This window comes from Natator depressus, chromosome 2 (assembly GCF_965152275.1).
Source record: "Natator depressus isolate rNatDep1 chromosome 2, rNatDep2.hap1, whole genome shotgun sequence".
Taxonomy (NCBI): Eukaryota; Metazoa; Chordata; order Testudines; family Cheloniidae; genus Natator; species Natator depressus.
In genome coordinates this window covers 48,425,134-48,450,322 of record NC_134235.1, presented here as the reverse complement: position 1 = coordinate 48,450,322, position 25,189 = coordinate 48,425,134, and the positions used below count along the sequence as shown (strand labels likewise).

General features: G+C 41.4%; 1 protein-coding gene across 14 annotated transcripts in view; it reads left to right on the top strand.

The window, feature by feature from the left end:
* RALYL (RALY RNA binding protein like) overlaps positions 1-25,189 on the top strand; it is a 581,991-nt gene that overhangs the window by 502,529 nt on the left and 54,273 nt on the right. For 12 of the 14 annotated variants that reach the window (XM_074944175.1, XM_074944176.1, XM_074944171.1 and 9 more), the window contains one exon: positions 23,391-23,438. The exons of the other annotated variants lie outside the window; for them this stretch is intronic. In XM_074944175.1, coding sequence (XP_074800276.1) covers positions 23,391-23,438 — 48 coding nt within the window. The remainder of the gene's footprint in view (positions 1-23,390; positions 23,439-25,189) is intronic. 14 annotated transcript variants of the gene reach the window in all.

Here is a 25,189-nt window from a genome sequence, read left to right as displayed (position 1 = left end):
TTATCATATGTCAAAATGCAAAAACTTCCCTCATCTATAACTTCCTTGCCTATATACTTGCCTTTTGCCATTCCTATGTAGCCAGGAAGAAGAAACAGACTTGCTGAGTCACAGGCCTGAGCAAACAGGTTTCCTTCTTAGTGCTGTATCAGGGATTTACTCCACCTAATTGCAAACTGATATTTGTTTTAACTTGTTCAGAGGCTTTGCTCCCATGCTGAGATGTTGAATTTCAAGTTTCAGCCCAGAATGACAGTTGAAGCCATAAACTCCTGAAACTACATTAAGTGCTTGTAATAGAGCTGCTGACTCAACCTTAATTAGAATAGCACGTGTACCCTGTAATGTCCCTTACATTTAGAATAGGCCAAAGCAGCTGTCTAAATTAATTTTGGTTGCTTACAGATGATTTGCTTCTGCAGGTGAGCTTTTAGTTTATCTCCACTGTGCAGTGGAGACTTGCTTGCACCTTCTCATTTTACTGCTAGCGAATGATAATTATACTTTTTTATTATTATTATTGCAGTGTCTAGGCTAATGACCAATAGGGATCTTCATGATTGATTTTGTGCGTTTGTATGTGTGCATGCTATGCAAAGCAATATTAAATGTAGCAACCTAAATGCCAAAGGCTAATTAGACGTGTGTAGAAGTGATGAGGAGCTGTACTGCCCCAGTGGGAGCTACGGTGAGCATAGACAGAGACTCACGGATTGTCTACACAGGGACACTCAGAAAATTAATCTGAATTAACTAAAGGTGTAAATTTAAAGACGTGTAGTTAAAGCACCATAAGCCCCTCTGAGGACACTCTTTGGGCTTGTCTACAGTTAAAACGCTGCAGCTGTGCTGTTTTAGTGTTTCAGTGAAGACACTTCCTACACTGACAGGAGGGCTTCTCCCATCAACATTGGTAATCCACCTCCCCGAGAGGAGGTAGCTATGTCAACGGGGGAATTCTCCCATCAACCTAGTGGTGTCTACACCAGGGGTTCGGTTGGTTTAACTGTATCATTAAGGGGTGTGGATTGTTCGCCCCCTGAGTGAAGTAGTTATTCTGACCTAATTTCCTAGTGTAGACCAGGCCTTATTCAGAATAACAGTAGCCATGGGACTTGTTACATAGTGCAGCAATGTGCACTACAGGGTGCGACTTCTAAAATATGCTAATGTGTTGTGCACTAATTGGTTTGTGTAGACCTTGCTGGTGTGCAGTAGAAGTTCACTGGTGGACTTTCACACCACTGTTTCAAGCACTAGAGAACTTTGTGCGTGTGCCAGCAGGATCCATGTGGACCAATTAGCGCACAATACATTAGTGTGCTTTAGAAATCATACACTTGTAGTGCACATTATCACATCATGTAGACAAAGCCTTTATTCTGTTTACCTTAACCCGCTTTGAAAATTAATTTGGATGAACTTTCCTGAGTGTCTCCATGCAGACAAGTCCTTAGAATGGTGTGGTGTTTATTCTCCTTTCCAAGGGTGGCCATTTCCACAGGCAAAGGTAGAGGAGAATGATGCCCATTTCTTCTTTGCCCCTCACCACCCTCCTGGGGCAATTTGCACACCTGGAGTACATGTGGGTCATAGTCCCTACATCTCCTGAACAAAGAAGATGTGATTATCTCCCACCGGAAGGGACCACTGTGATCAACTAGCCAGACCTCCTTTATTACACAGGCCACAGAACTTCCCAGAATTAATTCCTGCTTGAACTAGAGCATATTATTTTTAGAAAAACATCCAGTCTTGATTAAAAAATTTCCACCACAACCCTGGGTAAATTGTTACAATGATTAATTACCCTCACTGCTAAAAATGTGTGCCTTATTTGCTGCCATTTAATATGTCACATTTGGGTTCCATTCAGAAGGGTCATGACAGGAAGAGAGAGAAATACAGCTGATTCTTTTTATGTCTTTCAGCCTCTGCCAGCTGCACAGAATAGGTTTACTTAATAAGCAGGCAGTAGCTTTTCACAGTGATTGAAAATCCATTCGCTTTAAACATCTTGTCAGCTGAGAGTCAAGCTATTTCTCCTCCTTTTGTGTAGATGTTTAAAAAAGTCAAATCCAAAGTGCTAATTTTTCAGATCTTTTTTCAAGCTTAGCCATTTGTGATAAACGTTACACATGTGGAAGAGGGATGATCTGGAGATGGGGAAAGTGGGCTAGGGGTAGGATGGGCTGGGATGTGAAATGAGCTGGTGGTCAGAGTTTATTAGGGGTTGTCTACACATGAAAGTTAATTTGGATTAAGATATGTGTCTGAGTTTAATGCACAATAGTTATTCCTAAATAACTCCATGTCTGGACATTCGTATTCCAGAAAAAGAGGGCCTTGTTCCGCTTTAGCATTATCTCCTTTGAAATTTATTCTGGAAAGTTAAACTCCATGTGCAGATGAGAATTTACACAGTGTATAATTGTCCTCTTATGAAAAATCACAAACAAAATTGTCACTAATTGACACATTTTTTGACAATCTTAGCAGAGACCCCATCACCTGAATGAGGTACCCTATCCTCAGTAGGATCCCAGTTCAGGAAAGCACATAGTTAGGTGTTGTCCTGAAAAGACGTGCTTTCTTGAATCGTGGTCCAGGAGAGGTCCTTCTAGAACCAAGTGGGGAAACTTTGATTAAATGGGATGATGAAGCTCGCAGTGCTGTTCCCCAGTGTATGTGACTAAATTCTGGAAAAATTTCATGCTACAAAAATTGGAATTATTTTCAGATACTTTTAAAAAAGCAATGCCAAGTCCTGCTGTAAATTTCCCCCCTTACATATCTATATTTCCTTACAGTACTGTCAAACTACATAAAATCCTTATTCTCGCTACTGGCAAAGCTATTTCTATAAATTTTATTTGATGCTTGCTTAATATAAAATCTTTCAACATTATTTATAATGCAAACTTCTGGATTAAATAAACACACAACAAAATCTTGCATACATAGCATAATTTTAACCAAACCTTTGCAATTTTTGTACATTTCTAAGACACAGGTATTTCATCCCCAGACTGTAGTTTAGATATAGGACACAGCTCAGAAATGGAATTATACCTCCATCTCATTTGCCTTAGAGGGATATATAATAATCTGTGCTGAAACTTAAGTATCATGTTTAGTGTTGGCTAAATGTAACCTGTTTATTCATTTACTGTATGAACGGTCCATCCTCCTAAATAATCTTTATTTTAATTTTGCATTCCCTTCTCCAGTGACTTTTGCAAATATCCCTCATGACTGCTAATAAAAAAAAAAGTAGGAAATGTCTCTCTAGTATTTTGGTGCAGATCTGCTCCTGGCTTCATGGTTCAGGGATTTAGTTTTCTCTCCTGTACCATTCCTTCCTGTCCAAGAGCCCACGGAGGAAGCTCTGGGAGTCCAGGGAACTACACCTGGGCAGGGAACAGGAAAAGGGAAGGCTGGGGGAATATGTGAATTATCCTCAACTTCTCAGACCCGCACCCCATTTGAGTCCCACTGGGAATTCAGATAAGAATTAATGCAGTCTGAGCCTGTCTATGTTAACTTTCTGCTGCTTGCCTCTATGTTATGGACCACCAGCCGAGGAAGCCCTGGCTGCATTGCAGGCCAAATGGAGACATTTTACCTAAGAGCTAAAAAGGGAGGGTCCCAAAGCCAGTTCTGAGGTACAGGGTCTCCTGTAGATCATCTAGGTGCCCTAGGGATTTTCGAGCTCTGGGGAAAAAGCCTCCTGTTGATTTCAAGGTTGGAGGGCAGTGCAAATTTCACCCCTCAGAACTATGTGGAGAAAATTCTTCCAGAGGAAGTTTTGCAGATTTTTAATTCCGATCAGAAGGAGCAATCAGGCCCTATATGAATTAGCTATTTCCTTTGATTAATATTCCAACCAGATATTTCTGTTTTCTAAGGTGCTCAGTAGAGGTTCTTTCGTTCGAGTTCATTAATTCCTTGAACAAGCTTTAATACACACAGCATGAAGCAGAATAAGAACGCCATGGCAGCACAGCAAGATTATTTTGATAACAATGGCACAAAACCTTAACCCCTGACTGGCTGATGGGAAGGGGGAGTCCACTATCCCTGATGCTCCGCTTCAGCTTTTAGCTGTCAATGGGGAAAATACTTTCCTTGAGAAGAGAAAAATGGAGGATAACCAGAGTGAGGGAAAGGGCAGCTTTTAATATTAATAGTTAAAAACTTAGCAAATTCAGCAGCCCTTCGTCGCATTCTTACATGTGGGCCAGCTGCTCAGCATGAGTAATGTTCTCAGGACCACGTGGATGGTGAGAGGTGGGACTACATACTTGAATATAATAATTCTAACCTATATAGAGCTCCCTCTTTGCAAGGTAGCAACCGTATCTTTGGCTGAAAATCACTTAGGCTCTGTGCTTGGAATTTATTCTGCCCAGGAGACAACAGTTACCTTAAATACAGGGCACAGCCTAAAAAAAGTGGAAGAGATTGAGTTTTCCATTTTGTATAGCAGCAACGTGTGTGTGTGTGGGGGGGAGTTGTCACATTTGGATGTCAGGGGGTTCACAATGGCCCTGCATTTCACTTATTGCTAAATGGGAAGGAGGTGTAGCTAGATCCCAGATAACTGGGCAGGAGGCTAATACAGAATGAGGGTCCTCATATGGAAAAGTTTGCAAACCACTGTGCTATACTTTAAAAGAGCTTTACTGGATACACAATTTTCCCAGTAGCTTTCCACAAGATTTAAGATTTAATATTCTCTGTTTCCTATCAGGCTAATTAAGATTCTTAAATAATCACCTCATCCACCCACAGCACTGACTCTCATACTGGTTCATACAGAGCTCTTTGCTTGGATCTTCCTGAAAATCTGAGATTACTGAGAGTTGGATAGAAAGGGTGCAGCTCCGTTTCCAATTACTGCCTCTCTCAGTGTGCTGGTAGTCTCATCTTGTCTCTGTCTGCATAGAGATTCCAGCTTATTTATTGTTACACTCAGCTGCAGTTTAAATAACAGTAGTATTGCCCCAATGTTTCCCTGATTATTTCCATTACACACACACACACGTACTAATATTTTGGGCAAGGAAAGCTTTTTCTAATTCCATTAACTTTGATTAGCGACAAACTGACTGAATGAACACCCTAAGAAATCCCTCTTCAGCTCTCTGACCTTAAAATCATTAGTTATGTTGCACTTCATAATTGAGAGAGGCAACAGAGCATGAGATCACTTTTCCCTCTCCTGGTTATTCCATTTGCCCTTCTCTTTTTCTCTGTCTCCTTCACTTCTGTTATCCAAGACTACCTTTCCATTACTGTTTCTCTGGAAGCAGTATGTAAGTAGTATTTTTATGCTCTGGGTTAATATCAAATCAGTAGCAGTAACCCTCTGCAGATAAGGATCCTGGTCCCATCTATACAAGAGGGCCTCTTGCTCCAGCTTTGCTGCTCACTGTCCTTGACAAAAAGCCTATTTTGTTGCGGTCATAGGAAAACATGTTGAATTTCTCCTGCTACTTATAAAGCTTCTTGGGCTTCACAAGAAGTAGAGTGCTTTCAGGGCTCTGGCACCTTTTTGGCTTCCCCATCCAGAGCCTCTCCTGAGTACAGTAACAGGCAATGCTAGAGAGGATAATTCCTTCCTACAGCAGCAACTGAATGGCAAAGCAGAGCAAGTAGTGGTATGTTGCAAAAAGAGGGCTTACTCAATTAAAAACAAAAACAGGTTGTAGCTTGGGATCCGAAGTATGGTGTTGAAGACACGGTTTTCTTCAGGGTTCTCTGCTGTTTTGGAAGCGGTTTCCTTTCAACATACATGATACAGAATTGGCAAACACTCCCTTACACAGGGTTCACCAGATGTACATACAGACAGATACCATAAATGCAGTAGCTGAGGAAACACAGCTGCACAGGATACAGAGACCTATTCTTGGGAATGTCTATTACTAATTCCTAAACATATACCATAAGATGAGTGCCAGTGGTGGGACCGGGGAGCTGAGGCAGGGAAAGAACTCTGGGGAGAGGAAACTGCAATGTATCAGGAGTTCCTGAAGGAAAACTCATGGGAGGAGAGAACTCCGGAGCACTGTGGCACTCTAAGCCATACACATGCAGTGCAGACATGCCAAACCCACAAAAAACCCCGCGGCTTGTTTTTGGCATAACTGGCTTGTGAGTTGCTTGTTGGCTTAAGTTTTTGGCTTGTAGCTTGTTGCTTTTTTTTTTTTTTTTTTTTTTTGGATTGGCTCCCGGCAAGCAGAGGCAAGGGGGGCAAGCAGGGGCAAAGGGCGGGAGAGAGTCAGGGGTGCACAGCGGGCCTACCACAGTCCCAGACTGCAAGCCGGAAGGATCTAGTTACATAGAATGTTGGAGTTCTTAGGGATTGGCTTGTTTTGGCCTTGTTTTGAAATGGGATTAGCTTGATTTTTGGCTTATTATGAAAATCGGGGTGCTTATTTACCCCGCGAAAGTTGGCAACTGTGGCAAGGGTAACAGTTGGGGGGCAGGGCAGTTTGCCCCAGGCCTCCATTTGAGAGGGGTCCCAAATCAAGTGGTGTTGCAAGCTGGCACGTGAGGTCACAGCGCCACTCACTGAAAATAGGTCCGGCAACCCTTCGGTCACAACAGAGGGACCACGAGGCCAGACCTGAGTGGTGCTGTGACCCCGTGCACCTTGAGTGGGGAACTGGACCCAGCCCTGTGAGACAGAAACCAATGCTGCTCTTCCAGGTTTGAACACAGTAAATACACATTTAAAGTTTCATTTGTATTTTCATTTTGTCAGTATCGAGTACTGTATTAAAATTTATAATATATTTTCTGATCATTAATATTGAATTACAAATTGTGTTGTTATTACCATCATCATCCATCTAGGCAGCAGCTACCATGTGTGTGGACAGTACAAATATCCTTTTAGCTTTTCAGGTTCACTGACACCCATGCTTCAACAGCAATGCCAGATAGTTACAAATAATTTTAAATTCTTTAAATAAAGAGGGTGCTCTGAGGGTCAGATTGTCTAGTGGCTGGCACACCTGACTTCCCGCCCCTTGCTTCTCTGGCAGAGGTACCTTAGTTCTTAAGGAGTTGTGGTAGGTGGACCTGGACCCTCCCTCCCTTTCTCCCTCCCTCCCCACCAGGGCCCTCTGTGAAGCAATGCCCAAACAGGGACCTCCCAGTAGAGAGTCTAAGTCCATTGCCCGGGGCTACCTCCGACCTCTGTCATTCTGTTTGGGGCGTGGCCTCTACAGTCTGTTTGGACTATAATGGCTCAGTTCAAGTAGTGGCCACTTCTGGATTTTTTTGCAGCGTTCTGACATGCTTCAGGTCCCTCCGGGCAGTAAGGGCAGCAGTAAGATTGATGGGGCCTAACCCCACAGTATCTCAGTCACACAGTTCACTCAGATCCTGGGTGCACCTCCATCTCCGTAGCAGTTTCCCTTGGTTAGGGATTCAGTGCTTCTTCCCTGGAGGCTGTCCCCAGCCATCAGGCTCCTAGTGATGGTCTCTTCATATAGGAAGGCAGCTAACTTCTACCTTTTGGCCAGTCAGCCCAGAACTGAGCCAGGTTCTTTCTTTTCTTCTCCCTCCAGTCCTGGCATTGGCTGTAGGTACAGATGGGTGGCTCTCTTTTACCCATTTTTTGGTGGTGGTAGGTTTCTCAGCTTCATCACAGGGATCCTACATCCCTTACTCACGTGGGTAATTAAGGGATGCAGGATCAATCCTCTAGGGGACAGGCAGAATGCAGAAAACAGATCATTTTTTCCGGACACCTCTGCCTTTTATCTCTGGTATCACCAGCAGATACTGTTTAGTGACTACAGACCATTAAGCCCATCCTCATTCATTACATTATTTAAATTTAAAGTTAAAGTTAAAGTTAGCCAAGTCCTAGTGAAGCTGGGTTTTAGAATTGGTTGAATCATTCTAAAAAGAGGTGAAGATATTTTAAGAACTAAATGGGGCAAGTTCATTCCAAGGCTACTCATGGCATCATATTATTCAGACTAATACCAGCTAATTTCTGAAAGTGTTGGTGAATCCCAACATTTTCATGAGTTTTAGAATGAGTAATTATTTGTCAAAGTCTTCCTACTGGAGTCGTGCCAGTTGCTCTTCATTATTCTTCTATCATCTAATCAGGGAGCAAAAACCACAGTTAGATTTCCAAACCACAGACACCCTATGACTAACAAATACAAAACGATCAGAAGTGCACAAACAACCTAGAGACTGAAATGTGTTCACATGAACTATTTGTCAAATATCTAGGAATAGTAAATACCTTCACAGAAACCAGGATGGAATCATAGACAGAAAAAAGGGCTAAATTAGTTGGATAATTTATTTGAAACTAATAATTTAACCAGTGCTATTGAACTTTGTGTTACTGGATGATCTAGAGCAGGAGAAATGAAACTGCAGCTTTTGGGATGCTGAAGTCAATGCAGCAGAAAGAATTAGACTTCATTAACACAGATCCTTTGCATCATACTGAGTCAAACTGTTCCCGTCTCTACTGTACTGATAGAAGTAGTTCCTGGGTATTGTGTAAAGCTTTGTTTCCTTGCAAAATGAAGCTCTCCTGTATAGTCAATAGAAAATATTAAACATAATCATACTTTATATCTGTGCTCAAATGCCATTTGGTTTCAACCAGACCTTATCTAGGCATCAGTAGGTAGACATATTTCATGTTCTGTCTGATACTTTATAGGCTATAAAACTGTCCTGCTGTGTAAAGCATTCATAGAAAAATAACTTCACAACCATGTAAATCCAATATTGATGAGTAATGGTAATGTGTTTTTCTGGGGAGAAAACAGAAAATACTAGAGGTAAGATCAGCAAGCATATACAAAGAGAGAGAGAGAGAGAGACTTTAAGAGTTTCAGTTCCTTCACAGAGTCTTGTGGATTATGGGACAGTATGCTATAGGCAAAACTGAGAAGTAAATTATTATAATAGCTTAATTAATAGACTATACAAAAGCAAATTTACTCTAAGATATTTTTGTACTGCTGAAGTATAGTGTGGTTTACCTGTAGTGATATAAACATTGTAAATGAAAACTTCTCTAAATATTTACTTATGGTGTCATATTCATATTAGTACATTAATTTTCTCAAGCAATAGTTTGCAGTGTTATAAATGTAATGTAATTTTATGTTTCTCAGGCAAAGAAGGGCTGATTGTCTTAGAAACATGATGATTAATGTATCTCAGTTAACAACAATTACAAATGTGTCTTTCCAATTGTGGGATTGAATTTATTAGCATTTAACAATCATGGACATATCTTCACTGTTTCTGGAGCAGGTAACACTGTATACTCGGATACCATTTATGAATTCTATATTAAAATAGAAGAAAATATTTATTAAAATATTACTAGATATAAAAGCTGTTGAATAAAGCACATTATAAAAGTGCATTAGTATTATGTTCTTAAGGGATAAGAAGTATCAGAAAATATAATTAAATATTTCCCCCCATGAGTATTTTGCTAAACAATAGGTGTGTCTGTTTTACTGCTTCATTGGAGCTTAATGTACTGGGTATGTTGCTTAGCAGTGCTTCCACATATATCTGCTAGTGTATGTACAGACTAGCAAAAAGGCCAGTATCCCAATGGAATGTTTCATTTCACAGAATGTTGCTGCATTCTAGTGCCACATGTCACCTCCAGCTGAGAATATTGGGCCAAAATCTGCTCTCAGTTATACCAGTGTAGAATCGGAGTAAATCCATTAAAGGAATTGGAGATAATGCCAATTTACACTCAGATAAATAACAGGATCTGGGCCATTGACTTCAACAAGTTATTCTGGATTTACAAAGAGGTAGCTGGGAATGGAACGTGGCTACTATTATTTATTATTCATTACTTATTAAGCACCATCAATTACTTCATTGTTGTACAAATCATATATATGTTTAGTCCCTATCACAAGCAGTTTACATGGGAATTAGACAATATAAATTTACAATATATTGGAGGACAACACAAAGATTATTCATGTGAAAAAAATAAGGGCAGATAAGTATATAGGGGAAGCTTAATGCAGGGATTTGAATGCAGTAACAAGAAGGTTTGATGGGATAGAAGATGGGGAGCCATTGGATGTTTTCAGAGGGAGGGATGACACTGTAACACTGATAGACAAGGAAGATCTCATATGCAGTGGTGATGTAGCCATGTTGGTCCCAGGATATTAGAAAGACAAGGTGGGTGAGGCAATATTTTTATTGGACCAACTTCTGTTGCCGAGGGAGACAAACTTTCAAATGTGCACAGAGCTCTTTTTCAGGTCTGTGAAGGTACTCAGAGCGTCACAGCTAAATACAAGGTGGAACAGATTGTTTAGTGTCAGTAGTTAACACGGGACAAGCTTATTGTAAGCGCAGAAGCTTGTCTCTCTCACCAACAGAATTTCGTCCAATAAAAGATATTACCTCACCCACCTGTAATATCCTGGGACTAGCACGGCTACAACAACACTGCGTACATATTCCAAGGGATCATTCAAGGTAAAGTGGCCTGCTAACACCTCTCCAGTCATAGAGGGGAAAGGGGGAAAAAAGGGCTGGGGAGAGGGATGTAAGTGGTTATAGATTGTTATAATAGATCCAGTGTCCTTCCTATTCAGTCCATGATTTTTAGTATCTAGCAAAGTTATGAATTTAAGCTCCAGCACTCAACTTTTGAAGGTGTTGGGCAGGTTTCCTTTGAGGATGAGGACTGAGAAGTCAGGTATAGAGTTATCGCTTTGTGAAAAGTGTTCACCTACAGGTGATATGGTGTTTTTGTCTTTTATCATTTTTCTGTGTGAGATTATTCAAGAGTGTAGTGACTGTATTTTTTCACCCACATAGTTGTGATTCGAGCATGTAGTGCACTAGATGAGGAACATCATGTGTTATGATAGGCATGTGCAGGACCCATGGATCTTGAAATGTGTGGGGGGTGTTAATCATTGTAACAGTGGAGATATGTCTATAGGTTTTACATCTGTTCTTGCAGCGTCTGGTGTTGCTTTGAGTTGGTGCATCCTGGTCTGTGTGGAGCTTGTTTCTGATGATGAGCTTTGAGGGCTTGGGGTGTAGCCAAGGCCAGAAGAGGGGGTTGAAGAAAGATTTCTTTCAGGATGTGGTCTCCATCGAGCAGTGGTTGTAATTGTTTGATAATACCCTGTATGGGTTCCAGTGCGGCATGGTATGTGACAACTAGAGGTGTGCTAATTGGAAGGGATTTTATTTCTGTATTGAAGCAGGTTCTCTCAGGGTATTTTGTGGCCCATTCTCTGATGCAACTACTTCTCTGCTGGGGTGTCCTTGTTTGGTGAAGGCTATTTAAAAAGGGGTATATCCCAGTGTAGCAAAGCAAAGCCTCACCGGCGTGGTGCCTCCTGCTGGTCATCTGGGAATTAGCTCTTTTCCAGCCTCGGAGCGCCCTCTGCTGGCCTGTGTCCCACCTGCCTCAGGCCCCCATGTCCCTCCTGGACACTGGTGCCTTTTTCCTCAGGGTTCTGCCCCAGCAGTACCCCCACACTCTGGGTCTCCCCTCCCAGGGGAACCCCTAACCCTCAAAGCCCACCTTGCCTCAGTGGCTACTGCCAATGATCATCTAGCCCCCTTTCACTGGGGCAGACTGTAGTCTATAATGGCCACTCATCATTGGCAAGGGAGTAGGACCTGCTGCCTTTGCCTATCCCCAGGCTGCCCCTCTGCAGCCCCAGTACCTTTTGTAGGCCTTCAGTAAGGCATGCAGCCTGAGGGTTTACCAGGCTGGAGCTCCCCAGCACTGCTTTGCTTCCCTTGCTCCCAGGTAGCTAGCCCTTCCCACTCCAAGGCTAGAGTGAAACTCATTCAGTGCCTGGCTCACAACCCTTTTGTAGGGCCAGCTGTGGCCTGATTGGGGCATGGCCCCATCTGTGGCTGCTTCCCCAATCAGCCTAGCCTTTCACAGCCCTCTCCAGGGCTGCTTTTAATCCTTGTTTCCCAGGAGTGGGGCAATTGCCCCACTACACCCAGACTTTCTCCTTGGAGCATATTCTGTGGTATCTGGCTATAGAAAACAGATTTCTTAGTGTTTGGGCTGATTACTGGAGCTTTGAAGATAGGTGTGGTGATCTTTGGGTTTTTTGTGTATAGTTGTCTGCAGGGTTCCATTGCTGAAGCTGATCATGGTGTCCAGGAAGTTCGTGCTAGTGTAGGAATGTTCTAGAGAGAGTTTAAAGGGTGGCTGGTGGTTGTTGACGTTGTAGTGGAAATCTATGAGGGAGTTTAGGTCATCTGTACAGACGATGAAATTATAATTGATATATCTCAGGCAGAGATGAAAGTAAGCTAGTCCGGTCTGGTATGGCGTACCGGCAAGAGCTAGTACACCATGCCGAACTGGACCGGCTTCCCCAGGCTGGCACTTTAAAGGGCCTGGGGCTCCCTGCAGCCCTGGGCTTTTTAAGTCTGGGAACTTAAATTAATAATTATGCTAGGTACTAAAAAACATGGGCTGAACAGAGAGCCTCGATTTATGGCTTATTACAGCAATCTACAACCCACTAACCCCCATCCCAGCTTTTTTTCCCCTTTCTCTCTCTGACTGGAGAGGTGTTAACTTGCCACTTAACCTTGAATGGTCCCTTGAAATATTTCTTAACTACTTAAGCTAAACATTCTGTTCCACCTTGTATTTAGCTTTGACACTCTGAGTATATTTCCCAGACCTGAAGAAGAGCTCTGTGTAAGTTTGAAAGTTTGTCTCTCTCACCAACAGAAGTTGGTCCTAAGGAAGATCTCGGCAGCCGCATTTTGTATGGGCAAGATTGGGGCAACTTGTATGTCAGAGAAGCCTGAAAGAAGGTTGTTACAATAATCAGGACAGGAGATTGAGGAAGGCCTGGATGACAGACTTATCAATAGGATTGGAGAGAGAGCATTTTTACGGATGCTTTCTTTTTATATGTCTGACACAACTACCGTGAATGATCATCTTCACTCACTCACAGACACAGCGTGGGCATTCATGTTGGCTTCTCTTTTTTTATCCATACCCACCTTTTAACTGGTCTCTTTGTAGAAGGGATAACTCATGAGGTGCTTAAATGATTTGAAGAATGGAAACAAAGCGCTCAGTACATTGGAGTCTCAAGCCCTATCTGTACAACCATACCAGGTAGAAAATGTCGACTATATCAATTACCCAATGCAAGTGGTGAGCAGATAACTTATCTTTACAAAGCAGTGAGAGTGCTCAAGAATATAAGGTAGTTGGACAAAGCATGCATGCTGGGAATGGAAAAGAAGAAAGGGTACTGAGCCGGGGGTAAAAGTAAGTAATTTCCCTCTTTTTTTTCCTTTTTGTTTTCTTCTATTTGCCTCCTGTCGTCTTTCTCTCCTACCACTTCTTGTTTTCTTTTTTGTGAAAAAAGTGAAGCAGCACATCCTTCTCCAGGATATGGAAGCATTCTTTTATAGAGGAGACTCTTCTCCCACTTCCTATACCAATTTGGCTTTATGAGAAGTTAACAGGTACAGTGGTTGCCATTAAAATGTCAGCATTTTCCAACAGTTACTATACAGTGAGTCAGAGATAAAATAGTGTTTCCTTATACTTAGAGTAGGACATAGATATAGTATTTCAATTATCGCCCAGAGTTATCTGTTGATAAATGTTGATATTTTGTATGCTGCTTGCCAACTACACTTTTGAAAAAACAAGTGATGTAGAATAGGATAAAATACTGGGCAACCAAATTGTCTTTTGATTGTCCAGCAATAATAGGCCTGTTTCCACTCTCCATTATGTTGGTTTAAATCAGAAGTCACTCCATCAAAGTCAACAGATTTACACTGGTGTAAATACTGTCTATCAGATCAAAATCAAGCCCGCTTAATTTCAATGGGTTAGCACCACCATTTTATGACTCTGCGTAAAGGGAGAAAGAGCCAGCCCTTGAATTTGTTGTTGTTGTTTTGTTTTTATAACTCTGAAATTGTCACCTTGTAATTAATGAATCCTTTATATACTGTGCTTTTCTTGTTGTTGCATTCATTGCTCCTCAGGCTACCTTTCTTGAGAGTATATAAAGTTTCCAGAGCTCTATTTTTGTAATCTAAAGTGGTTATTCTTTCAGGTCTGATGCTGCAACTGTAATTTTAATTTATCAATCCGCCATTCAGTGAAATGCTGTAGCAACATTTGAAAAGCTTAAACCCGTCATTTATCCCTATACTTGTTGATGACACTCTCCTGCACTTGTCAAACTGAGTTAAATGGCACTCCTGTGACATATAAATATTGCCAATAAATTGGATAATCAATCATGTATATGTACAGTTTGACAGGAGTATCCTGAATACATTGAATTCAGAACAGATTTTTAAGGGGCAGAAGCTCATTACTCTTGAGCTAAAAAAATACTGTAGTGGCATCAAGGCTGGCCTCACTTGCTCTATACAATTAAAGGACACCTTGGGAAATGGTAAGGTAAAAAACTTTTTCATTCTTTGGTCTAAAGTTCTCCTGGGGAAAATGTAAGAAATTGGAGATTACATCAGATGACCAAAAAAAAAAATTTACCGGGGGTAGAAATACATGGAAACAGTAAGTAGATTTATTTAGGATTCTTGAACTAGAAAAGTAATGATGCAGCATTTGGTTTCTAAAAGCATTGAACCAGCCACAGTCGAATGCATTGTGCACACACACACAACAGCGATTTTTGAGCAGGAACAATAATAATACTTAGCACTGATGCAGCATGTGACATTCTTTGGGCTACATTTCCATTAGAGATCCAGCCCTTTTGCAGCTCTCATGCACCCTATGCTGCTCTGACAACGGGGCCAGTTGTTTCTTAGAATCAGAGAGCCTTATCCCTGATGTCCTTGATATCCCCTGTTGCCCCGAGTGGAGTTCCTCTGCTGGGGAGAATCTGTCCCTCAATGTGCTTTACAAGCTTAGACTAATCCTCACAAATCCCAGGGAAGGGCCTAATGTCGCATACTCCACTTTGAAAAATGGGGCCTAAGTGGCTTGTTCACTATTCATGCTGGTCACCAGACTCAGGATTTTCCCAATCACATTTTAGTGGCAAACTACTTTCATCCTGTGAATGTGTTTTTGAATATGGAGTACAAATATTTCCTAACAGTACATACAACCTATGGATCCAAACCAGCTCCCATGAAGTTAATGAGGAAACTCCCTTTCACTTTTCTGAGTGCCGGAATCGGACCCTGATTAAATGTATACATGGCTTGCTATAGTAGCTGTTTATTGAAAAGGTAGAATTGACTGAATTGTGCCTACAAATATGGAGGCAAGAGAGAAACTAGCTTTATTATTACAGACAGGGTGCAGTTCCTGTGTGTTGGACTTTCAAGAAATCCTTTCGATTTTCCCACAGAAATCAGAAATAGTCTATGTAAATGACTGTATCTCAAGAAAGTGTGTTCCTTTGTGATCTCCAAACAAACCATGCTGATCTTGTCAATTTCCTTTGTAAGAATTTGCCTTCCAGTCCTTCTAAATATTCCCTTCCTTCTTTTCCTAATCCAGACCTACAGAGAAATCTTAGAACCTTTGAAATGATGACATGGGTCTTTCCTGCCTTAATTTTATACACACAGATCATTATTTACATGTTGGACCCTTTGATTTGCCTAAATGTGCACAAACACAGTTAAAATTGACCAATAATTGAAATTTCCAGGTAATCAGCTAATTTGAAACTTTACCATCTTCAAGCATTTTGACTGAGGGAAAAAACGGGGTGGAGAACCTTGCCTACTTGAAAAGGTGAACTACACCACAGAAATAAGTTAAAACTTACATTTTCTATAATTCCTTTTTATCCTCTGGCACTTTCTGGTTTCCGAGAAACCCTCCAGAACATGTTAGTCTGAGAAATCACTAATGACATTTGTCCCTTGACAGTAAGTATGTCAGCCAAAATCAGACTCTAAAGACTGTTTTCTGTTTATCCCCAGAGCAGATGTAGCATGGGCTGCAAAATAAGTTTCTCCCAATGTGTCTCAACCCTGACCTAAATGGGAGCATCTCTATTATAGAGATGGTAGTTGAGTCCCCCTGCTCCTTCCGTCTTTGGCCTCAGTGGTGAGCTTGTCAATTAATATGCTAATTAGTGCCACCTGTAGTGTTGTTTTTGTGGGATGTGGACTCCTGTCCACTGAGAACTGGACTGAGATCTCCAATTTTTTTCAAATAGACCACAGAAAATCAATCAGGTGACACTGGCTTTTAGTAACCACCAGCCTAAGATGGATTCAACCTGACAGTTTAGAGGTGAAAGGCTCCATATCCCATTGTTAATTCCCTACATAGGTCAAACAGTTCCCCAACTTTAAATTTTTGACTGCAATTTTTAATATTTAGATATAAGTTTAACTTAGGCTCAATCCCGTTTGTATTGAAAGGATACATTTTTTGCAGTCGTTCTTTGTGAGAGGAGAAATGATTTTACAAATGACTGGATCACTAGTTTAAATCATTGTGTTGACAAGTACTTCCTAAAGAGAGTTGGATTGAAAGAATATTGCTTTAGTATTGAATATTTTTATCAAGCGTTGACAACAAAGGAGCAATGGATGTTGTTAGTGGTGATAGTGCTGTCAATTCTATTAAGACGCATCGTGCCTGGTTTATAAACATTTACAATTTACAAATAAATCTGAATCTGTACTGAAGAAAGCAAAAGAGATATTAGCTACAGGGTAAATCACATGCAAGATTCAATCTCTTACTGCAATAAAAATACTAAAAACAAATTCTGCTCTCCATTACTCCACTGAAGTCAATTGAGTTGTCTAAGTTTTAAAGTAAATGAGAGCAGAATTTGATCCTTGGTTTATAAAAGTTTATAAAATGTTTTGCTGCCACAGAATGTTGATCACAAAAAAACCAATGTCCTAACCTAAATAAGAGCTTAATAATTAATAAATTTAATTTTATTTCAAAGGTACATAGAAAAGCACAATTTTGCATTTCTTGACTGAAACACATAGAACTCCTGATACTCAACTTTCATGTGCTCGTGTTCAAAATTATACCTGTGAAAATCTTCGGGAATCCTTTATTCTTAAAGACTACAGAATTTAAAGTGAACTGTGGTTAAAAAATACAGCATCTCCAGCAGCATGCAACCAATTCCAGCAGGATTTTTTTTTTTTTTTAGTGATGTTGAGCTTAACAGGAATCCATCTTACTTTTTCATTGATGAGTTTTCTTGGGGCTCAGAGTGAGCATTACAGGGTGTTTTACTGTGTCTTTCATTTTGTTAGTAGCTTCACGCACACAGTGCTGTTGTTAATGTTGAAGAGATGGCGTATGTTTGTGGGTAGGTTATTAGCCAGTTTTCAATGCCATTATGAAACTGCTGATTCAACTAGTCCACAGGATTGTTTAAACCTCTCTCTGTTTCCAGCTTGCTGTATATTTGGTAAGCTAGACAGTACAAGTAGATTCCTGCAGCATCTGTAACACAGATTGGTTGCTAGGGGATAACTCTCAAGAGGTTAAGAGCCCTGCAGTCACCTTGATCTCTGGGCCAGTGATCATCTACTAATTTGCAGCTTCATGTTCTGCAGTGTAGCAGTGACTAAATCATTGTGACTGACTGTTGGCTTGGAAAAGTGTGAGCAATTAAGGCTGTAGCTGGGGAGAATATATTGGTCCTTTACAGTGTCACCTCATTATTACGGTATTGTCAAGCATTGAAAAATCATGAATCAGCTCCCACCAAAATCATCACATTGACTTGAAAATCATGAGGTTGTTTAAATGACACATTTTGGATTCTTTATTTTTGAGCCTTTTCAGGTACAGATGGTTCATATTTTCAGTCTCTTATCGACAACCACGAGGGCTAAAAACTTACGGTGATGATCTGGGGCTATGTCAGTACAACTTATGAATTCTGATTAATAGTGTGAAGTGGTATTATGAAAAACTTCTGTATAATGAGTGCCTATATGTATGTGGATCTATCATCACTCACATGCAGTAGCAGGAGCACACCAGGCAGAGATACAATGGGGTGGTGCTTCAGTCTCAAGGACCCTATTCAGGGCAAAAAGAAAAGGAGTACTTGTGGCACCTTAGAGACTAACCAATTTATTTGAGCATGAGCTTTCGAGAGCTACAGCTCACTTCATCCGAAGTGAGCTGTAGCTCACAAAAGCTCATGCTCAAATAAATTGGTTAGTCTCTAAGGTGCCACAAGTACTCCTTTTCTTTTTGCGAATACAGACTAACACGGCTGTTACTCTGAAACCTATTCAGGGCAAACACCTAAAGGATGGTGAGCGGCATCGTTAGAAAACCAGTGTAGCTAACTCCTCTGAAGTGATGGAGGAAGGAAGGCGCTGTGGAAAAATATCCAAAAGACAGAACAAAGGTGGCCAGGAGGAGTTTAAGTAGCAAGATACGCAGGAATGGAGGAAGCCAGACAGAAAGAGCAAACATGGGGCAGGACAGAGCAAGGTCTCAAACTGGGGAAGGGACTTCATGAGGGAGAGAGGTCACCCCACATGTAACACTCTGCATGAGTTGAGGACACCTTGCCTGCCTGCCTGCTTTCTTTGCACCCAGATGGTCCCCAAGGACTCACAAAGGAAGGGCAAGCTAGTGAGAACATAGCAGTTTAAGACATGTATTGTTTTGTCTGATCTGTACTCTCCTGAGCTCTATGTGATTAAGGAAAAGAGCATTCATATGTTAGACTCTGGACAAAGTGTGTGTTTTATGCTTCACAGTTTCTGTATGCCCTTGAGAGTAGCTTTACACTGTATACCAGAAGCTTCACATTTTTGGCAGAGTTCTGTGATAGGGGTGTGTTTAAGTAACTGAATATCTTGGGGGTCAGTGCTAGTCCTTGGGTTAAGGGCAGGTGGGCTGAGGAGCCCCATTTCTGAGATGGGATAGCAGACTAAGTATGTGCACAGAAATGTCCCACAAAGAACAGAGGATGATAGCACACAGATGTCACGCCTAAAGTGCCAGAGACTTTTTTGGGTAACTGTATTGCTACTATACATTTTTAATACATGGGATTTAATAATATGGCATTCATAGCTCCCTGTACAAAGCCTCAGTTAAACAAGCTTTCTCCAGGAAACTAATCACAGGTTGTGGGGGGAAGGGAGGGGTGGAAAACACAATTCAATCCCTCCTTCTGGGGATTGACCAAAGAGCTGCATTGTAGCCTCTCCATCTCTACTGATCCAGCCTAGGGAGTGAAGTAGCAGCTGCAGTTGCCTATACCTGGTATGCCAGTGATTGCAGCTACGCAGTTGCCAGATGTGTAGCTCAAAGGGCCTCCTTTGCTCCATCCCAATGGCCCTTCTCTGCTTATCTGTCTGCTACCAGAGTAGAGCCTCCTTCACAACATGCAGGGTATGCAGAGACTTCCTGTACGGATGCTGCACTTGTGCCCTTCTCCACACACCAGTGCCGTAGGATTTAGTTAGCATGAAAGGCCTTGAATGAGCCTTCTATTTCACTCACAATACACAAAACAGTCTTGACATGGAAATAGGTAACCTTGGGTAGCCTATCAAATGGAATGTACAGGGGAGTCGATCCTGCAAGAGGCAGGGCTTCCTTCTTACCTCACTCTTACTTCAGGAGGAATTGAAGACACTTGGTAACTTGTAAGAATGCAGGGCAGGCACCTCAGCAGGACTGAGCCTTAAAGAAACTATTGTCAGTAACGGATATCTTTCCAAATGCATTTATCTACCCCATTTTAGAGATATTTTGGAGAACGCCTCTACTTTTTAAGTCAACTGCTGGTGTTTCTCAGGATGAAGATTAAAACTAGAGGAAAAAATTGTACTTCTCCTTTCTGTCTGATTTTACTGCAGTTGTTGAAATTTTGGACCCAATAAAAGATAATTACAACCAACGTAGTATTTTGGGCAGTAAGACCAGAGTGTGACAGTATAAAAATCTTTTGATATAATTAAACAGGTTTTTTTTTTAAAAAAAAACAGCAAAACTAAGAGCTCAGGCAATAACCAACAAAAATTAGCAATTTAATCCCTCGGCCCGCGCTGATTCCCGCAGCCTCCATTGGCCTGGAACGGCGAACCACAGCCAGTGGGAGCTGCGATCGACCGAATCTGCGGACGCTGCAGGTAAACAAACCATCCCAGCCCTCTAGCAGATTTCTCTGACGGGCTGCGAGCCAAAGGTTGCTGATCCCTGCCTTACAGGGTAGTTTGCTTTAATTGCAAACGAGAGCTTAAACAGTGTGATCCCTACCCACAACAAAGTACTCGTAAAACATATTAAAATGATAAGCATTAGCTGTATGGTAAATAATGATGACATCTGTTGGCGTTCAGTAGCAAAACCAACAGCTGCTGTTTTGCCTAACAATGGGTAAAAGGTGGGGCCTAGGTCTCTGTACAAAGCCTGAATAAATTTCCACAGAAGGCCATCCATCACAAGGGCTAGGGAGAAGGAAATCTACCCTCAACCCATATTCAGGTTGTGGGGCGCTTTTACAGTTAGATTATGGCCACTGCTATGGCTTGCTGAGCTCTCCTTTTTATAGGGTTTTTGGGCAGCCCGCAAGTTCTGCTCATGGGGTCTCTGTCTTTACCACACACCCTTTTTCCCCTCCCCTGTAGCTGCCTCACAGAGAGAGACTCCTTGGAACTTGGCCCTGTGTTGCACAAGGGAACTGTGGAGTCCTCGTATATGGGCTTTCCTTAGGGTTGAGTGAATAATTCATGGCATGAGCTCCTGGCATGCTTTGGGTTTCAGTTTTCATTGTTTCAGGCTTTTCACTTTATATCACCCCCTTTGTTTCCTCCTCCTCCTATTCAGTGGCAAAATGGAAGAAGAGGGAGGAGGGGAGGATGGAGTCTAGCCCTTTGTTAGGTGTCATTAGCAGCAACAAGGACCAGGTACAAACATATGTCTGAGGATCCTATCTAAAATGTTTGGATGGAGCCCCCATCTTAAAAACTTATCCACTCCCAGGTTTTAGGAATATAAAATGTGACACACACTCACATGTACATCCATAACCTTTATAGGTGTTTCTTCCCCATTCACAAGCACTCACCAGGAGGATTTAGGAATATGAAACCTCAGATACTTTTTATTTGGGGAAAACAAGATAAACATCTATTTATATAATAAAATGAAATTATAAAACCTAAACAGTGTGAGGAGCATGGGCAACCCCCAAGTCTCCCTTATTAATTAACCAATTTGTTGGGGCTCAGAATTCTTTATTCACAACACAACCCTCACCCACCTAAACTCACTCGCGATTAGACTCAGGAGATGTCAAATGGGTGCCAGGTGGTGTTTCTGTTCAGCCTGTCTGCTTCAGTCCCATGACATCTGGTCCCACTCCAACCAGTGCTTGCCAGGTCTGGATCCACATTTAGCTCAGTCAGGCCTGCTACTTCCAAGGTCTGGTTCAGTGAAATCTGCAACACCTGCATGGCTGCTGGTACAAAGTCAGCTTCACCCAGGGCCCTGAGTCCCTGGGTGGGAAACCCAGAGCAAAACAAGACTTCTAAGCAGACAAGACCCTTTCTAAGACAGAACACCTACTCCTTTTGAGCTATTTGGGGCTTACTACCCAACCTAAGTTCACAGCGTGTTCGCTCAGGGTGATGCACCTTCTCCAGGGTATATCTTTTATGATTTCTGCCCCCTTTCATAAATACAGTTGCATTCATCATTTAATGTATTTCCCCAAACCAGCACACAAACAGTCCCCCAAACAATATAACAAAATGTTGGTACAGAACTGCATTGGGGTGACATTATAATCGATCTAAATTACACCTGTCAGAGCTAGCTTTTTTCCCCTTTCTCCTACAAGACAGTTTCTTTTCCCTTTCACCTTCCTAGCTCTGGGCCTTACAAAAATAAAAAAAAGAAAGAAAGAGGTGGGGCATCGGAAGGAAAGGCCAAACATTTTCAGTTAAATTGCACACAGAGAAATATTTTAAAAAACAAGTTATTTTCAAAAACTTCAAAATTAAATGTTGAAGGAAAAAATCTGGGTTTTTTTGTTTGTTTGTTTTTCCCCCCATCAGCTCTGCAAACAAGGATTGTCCAAAACATACTATCCTACCATGGGGAAGAGCCATCCCTGATAAGACACTTACTGTTGTGTGTTTCCATTGTTGTTTTTTTCTGCATACATTTTCTTCTATTTCTTCATCCTTTCTAAATCCGGCCCTCTCTCCTTTTTCTTTTCTAGTTTCTTGTCTAAATCTTCTAATTTTTCCTTTGATAATTTCTGTATCTTCTTCCCTTTTATTCCTGTGCTCCTGGCTCATTTCCTAATGAGTTTCACCCTCACTTACTTGTAATAGTTTATCCTCTCAGGCAGCTGAAGCAATGTGTGTTTTGTCTTCCCTGACCTTGACCGAGTACCTGCAGTAGCTGGGAGAGTAAAAAATCCCCTGCAGCTCATTTTGTTGTGTGCAGACCTTTTACCAGCTCTTCAATCTTCTTTTTTTTTTTTTTTTTTTAGCCACTGTGATAGGCTTCATTACTGACACTCGCTACAGTGGCAAGAGGTGATTATTGTGACTGGGATACTCAGGAATGACCATGCTAAATTGACTTTGCACTTCCCATATCAAACATGGTTGTTCTCTAGGCCTTTCCAGTTCCCGTTACTCAGTATGCCTCCAGACAGTTCTTCCCATCTCTCTCAAAGTGGCATGCATTTCCCTTTCAAAACCTAAAGGAACGGCATGGAAACAGACCTCAGGGAGAAGTTACTGTTTGTAAGATACATCATCTGTTTTCCTAGAATCACTTCTCTTTCTCCTTGTACATCTTAGGGTTTTTTCAGTTAGAAGGCTCAGGCAGCAAGAGTCCCACCACCTCATGTTCTCATGGGTCAAATGTTTTCATCCCCTGCCTGTTGTTCTTAATTACAGGCCTTTTTGACCCTCCCACTGGGTAACCTAGATGAACACAGAAAGAGGGAAGAGGAAGGCCGCAGATTTGGAGTCCTTGCCTCATTTGAGCCCTAAGAATTATACTAATAGTTATCTAATCACGAGCTGTTATGCTGTATTAATTTCTTTCCATATGTGCTGCCAGCTTCTTTCATTGCTATGTGTAGGGGCTGTTAATAATAATTCACATTCCCAAATGTACCAAAGACTAGTAGTATGCAAAATGGCATCATATCAGATTTAGAAATAACCTTGCTAATCCTTTTCATGCATTAACAATTATAGAAATTTGGGGTGCTGGAAACAGTCTTCAAATGTTTTTGACTATGAAAATAAATTAGTATTACAATAATACCACAAATATTTTAATGAAAGTAATTTTTCTATATGCCAGTTCATTATTGCTTTTTGTGCTCTTTCCACAGAGGTTATGTCTTTGATTATGATTACTACAGGGATGATTTCTACAATCGGTATGTGTGATTTTATTTCTATAGATCCTACACAGTTTTCACTATTTATTTATAATGCTGTCACATAATTTACTTAGAGAGGGTTTTGGTTTTAATTTTACACAATATTCATTATCTTTATTGCATTTTGGGGAAAAAACTCTCTAGGAGTAGACTCAATATAGGATGAGATTTACAGAAAACCTTGAAGATTCATCCCCCCCACTCCCCGGGTCCTCCCATTTCTTCACGTTAAGCAGTTCTGTTGGTGTCCTGACTGTCTGAAAGCTCTTTTTTGAGCTTTTCCTTTACTGAAAAATTAAAGGATACAAAAGGAAAAGTCTGTGGTTTCTTAACCCTGCAGAGTTCTTCCCCAGTATGATTTCACTGGGATACACTGCAGATGTGGAAGTTCTTTAAGTATGAGGGTTTGAGACAGTGTTTATCTTGATGTTTATATTTGTGAAATGTCTCCTGAGAAATGTATTCTTTCAGGCCTCTCTCTAGAAAGCTGAAGAGATCTCCCATCATGTAATCATTTGCCTATACTATTCTGCGGCAACTGCAGAGGTATAGATTCAGATAGGGTATGCAGAACAGAGGAGGGCCATTTTTTTATAGCACCTTGCAGGAAGAACAGACCAACAGTGAGTGGGGCGGGCTTAATGCCACCTTTGTGCCCTCCAAATTCTTTCTTGATCCAAATTCTTCCTTGATCCCATCTCTTGGTGTGAGTCAGAGCAGCACCAAGTGTTACTCCAAGTACTACCTACCATAGCTGCCTATTGGACACTCTGGGGCCCACAACAGCCAGAGCACAGTGCTCTTTTACCATACCTCTTCCCTCCTATTTATAAGCCTGCCTCCAGCACACACCTACACTAGGGGCGGCAGAGGAGCGTCGTGTGGGGCTGCTCTGCCAGCACTACGCCAGCAGGTGAACCCCTTTATTCAGGGCAAAGGGACCATAGCAGGGACAGAACGGGGCCTGAAATTTTAGGGAGAAAACAAATGAAGTGGTAATGTGTCCTGTAAATCTATATTTTGAAGCATTTTAGAAACAAAGAAATTTTCATCCAATAGGCCACCTAGGCAGGTTCCTTTGTGGCCATTTGTTTTGCATCCCTTACTCAATGACCCTAACACCTCAGGCAGCACTGAAGATGGTAGACACCTGGAACTGTGAGCCAGCACCTCATCATACTCCCACTTTATCAGACCCTGGTAATAATATAGTGACCTCATCCTAAGAGAGGTTCATTTGTGGGGTTTTCACCTTCTCTGAATTTCTTCATCGGAGTTGCTATGATGGTACAAGCATTTCACAAAGTACTTTTTTGTGACTGATTGTCCCCAAGCGTGAAAGCTATGTGAGTTCTGCAACCCTACAGCCTACCTTAGGATTCAGTAATCTAGGTGTAATACACAGGCAACAAGAATGATTAGAGGTAAGAAATAAATTACATATGAAGACAGATTGAAAAGTTTGGGAGTGTGTAATTTAGAGAAAAGATGATCGAGAGGGGAGGTGATAGAGGTATACAAAATAGGGAGTAGTAGAGAGAGAAAGCATGGTGTAGAATTGGGCACTCCTATTTACTATTTCTCTTAATACAAGAGCAAGAAGACATTCTATGTTCTTGCTTAGTTAGCTTCCTAACACAACCAGGCTATTAATCACTAAAGTGCTCTCCTCTGGGCTATTCCAACCCTGTCTTTGTCTTGCAGGTTAACAACAGGTGTACTCAAGTCCCTTTGATTCAGGTGGTATC